The sequence below is a fragment of the Numenius arquata genome, chromosome 9, assembly GCF_964106895.1.
Source record: "Numenius arquata chromosome 9, bNumArq3.hap1.1, whole genome shotgun sequence".
Classification (NCBI taxonomy): domain Eukaryota; kingdom Metazoa; phylum Chordata; class Aves; order Charadriiformes; family Scolopacidae; genus Numenius; species Numenius arquata.
This window is the reverse complement of record NC_133584.1, coordinates 4279656-4280206: the sequence shown is the minus strand read 5'-3', so window position 1 is coordinate 4280206 and position 551 is coordinate 4279656. Positions and strand designations below refer to the sequence as shown.

General features: G+C 71.7%; 1 protein-coding gene across 1 annotated transcript in view; it reads right to left on the bottom strand.

Moving 5' to 3' along the window:
• Nucleotides 1–297, bottom strand: part of TNFSF10 (TNF superfamily member 10) — a 9065-nt gene extending 8768 nt beyond the window's left edge. Inside the window, exon 1 of the mRNA XM_074153470.1 lies at nt 30–297. Coding sequence (XP_074009571.1) covers nt 30–155 — 126 coding nt within the window. The 5' untranslated portion in view covers nt 156–297. The remainder of the gene's footprint in view (nt 1–29) is intronic.
• Between the last annotated feature and the right edge of the window lie 254 nt (nt 298–551).

Genomic DNA, 551 nt, shown 5'->3' with positions numbered 1-551 from the left:
CCCGCTTGCCTGCCCCCCTCGCCACCAACCTGTTTGAGCTCGTTGGTGAAGTAGAGGAAAGTGACGGCCACGCAGACGGACTGCAGGAGCACGGCGGCCACCAGCACGACCCCGCAGGTCTGCCCGGGGCTGGGACCGGCCGCGGGCAGCATCATGGCCGGGCAGGGCTGCTCGCTCCGGGAACCTTTTTCCCTTCGGGAGAGGAGCGGACCGGGCTCTTGCCGGGCTCTGGGGGTTCTGTCCCGCGGCGAAGTAAAGCCCCAGCAGCTCGCCCGCCCGCCCCACAGCTCGCCCCGCCCGCCCGCCCGCTAGCCCCGCGGCGGCGAGAGGAGCGGGCGGGACCCGGCCCCGTCCCGTCCCGCCCCGTCCCGTCCCGTCCCGCCGAGGCGCGGGGAGGGGGTGCGGGTCCTGGCCTCCCCTCCCGAAGTGTGTAGGGGTGTGTGTGTGGGGGGGGGGGGGGGGGGGGGCTTCATTTCTCAGCCGTCACGTTGCAGTGCATTTCTAAGCAACTTTTCTGAGCCACCTCTCTGAGCGATCTCCAGACGGAACGG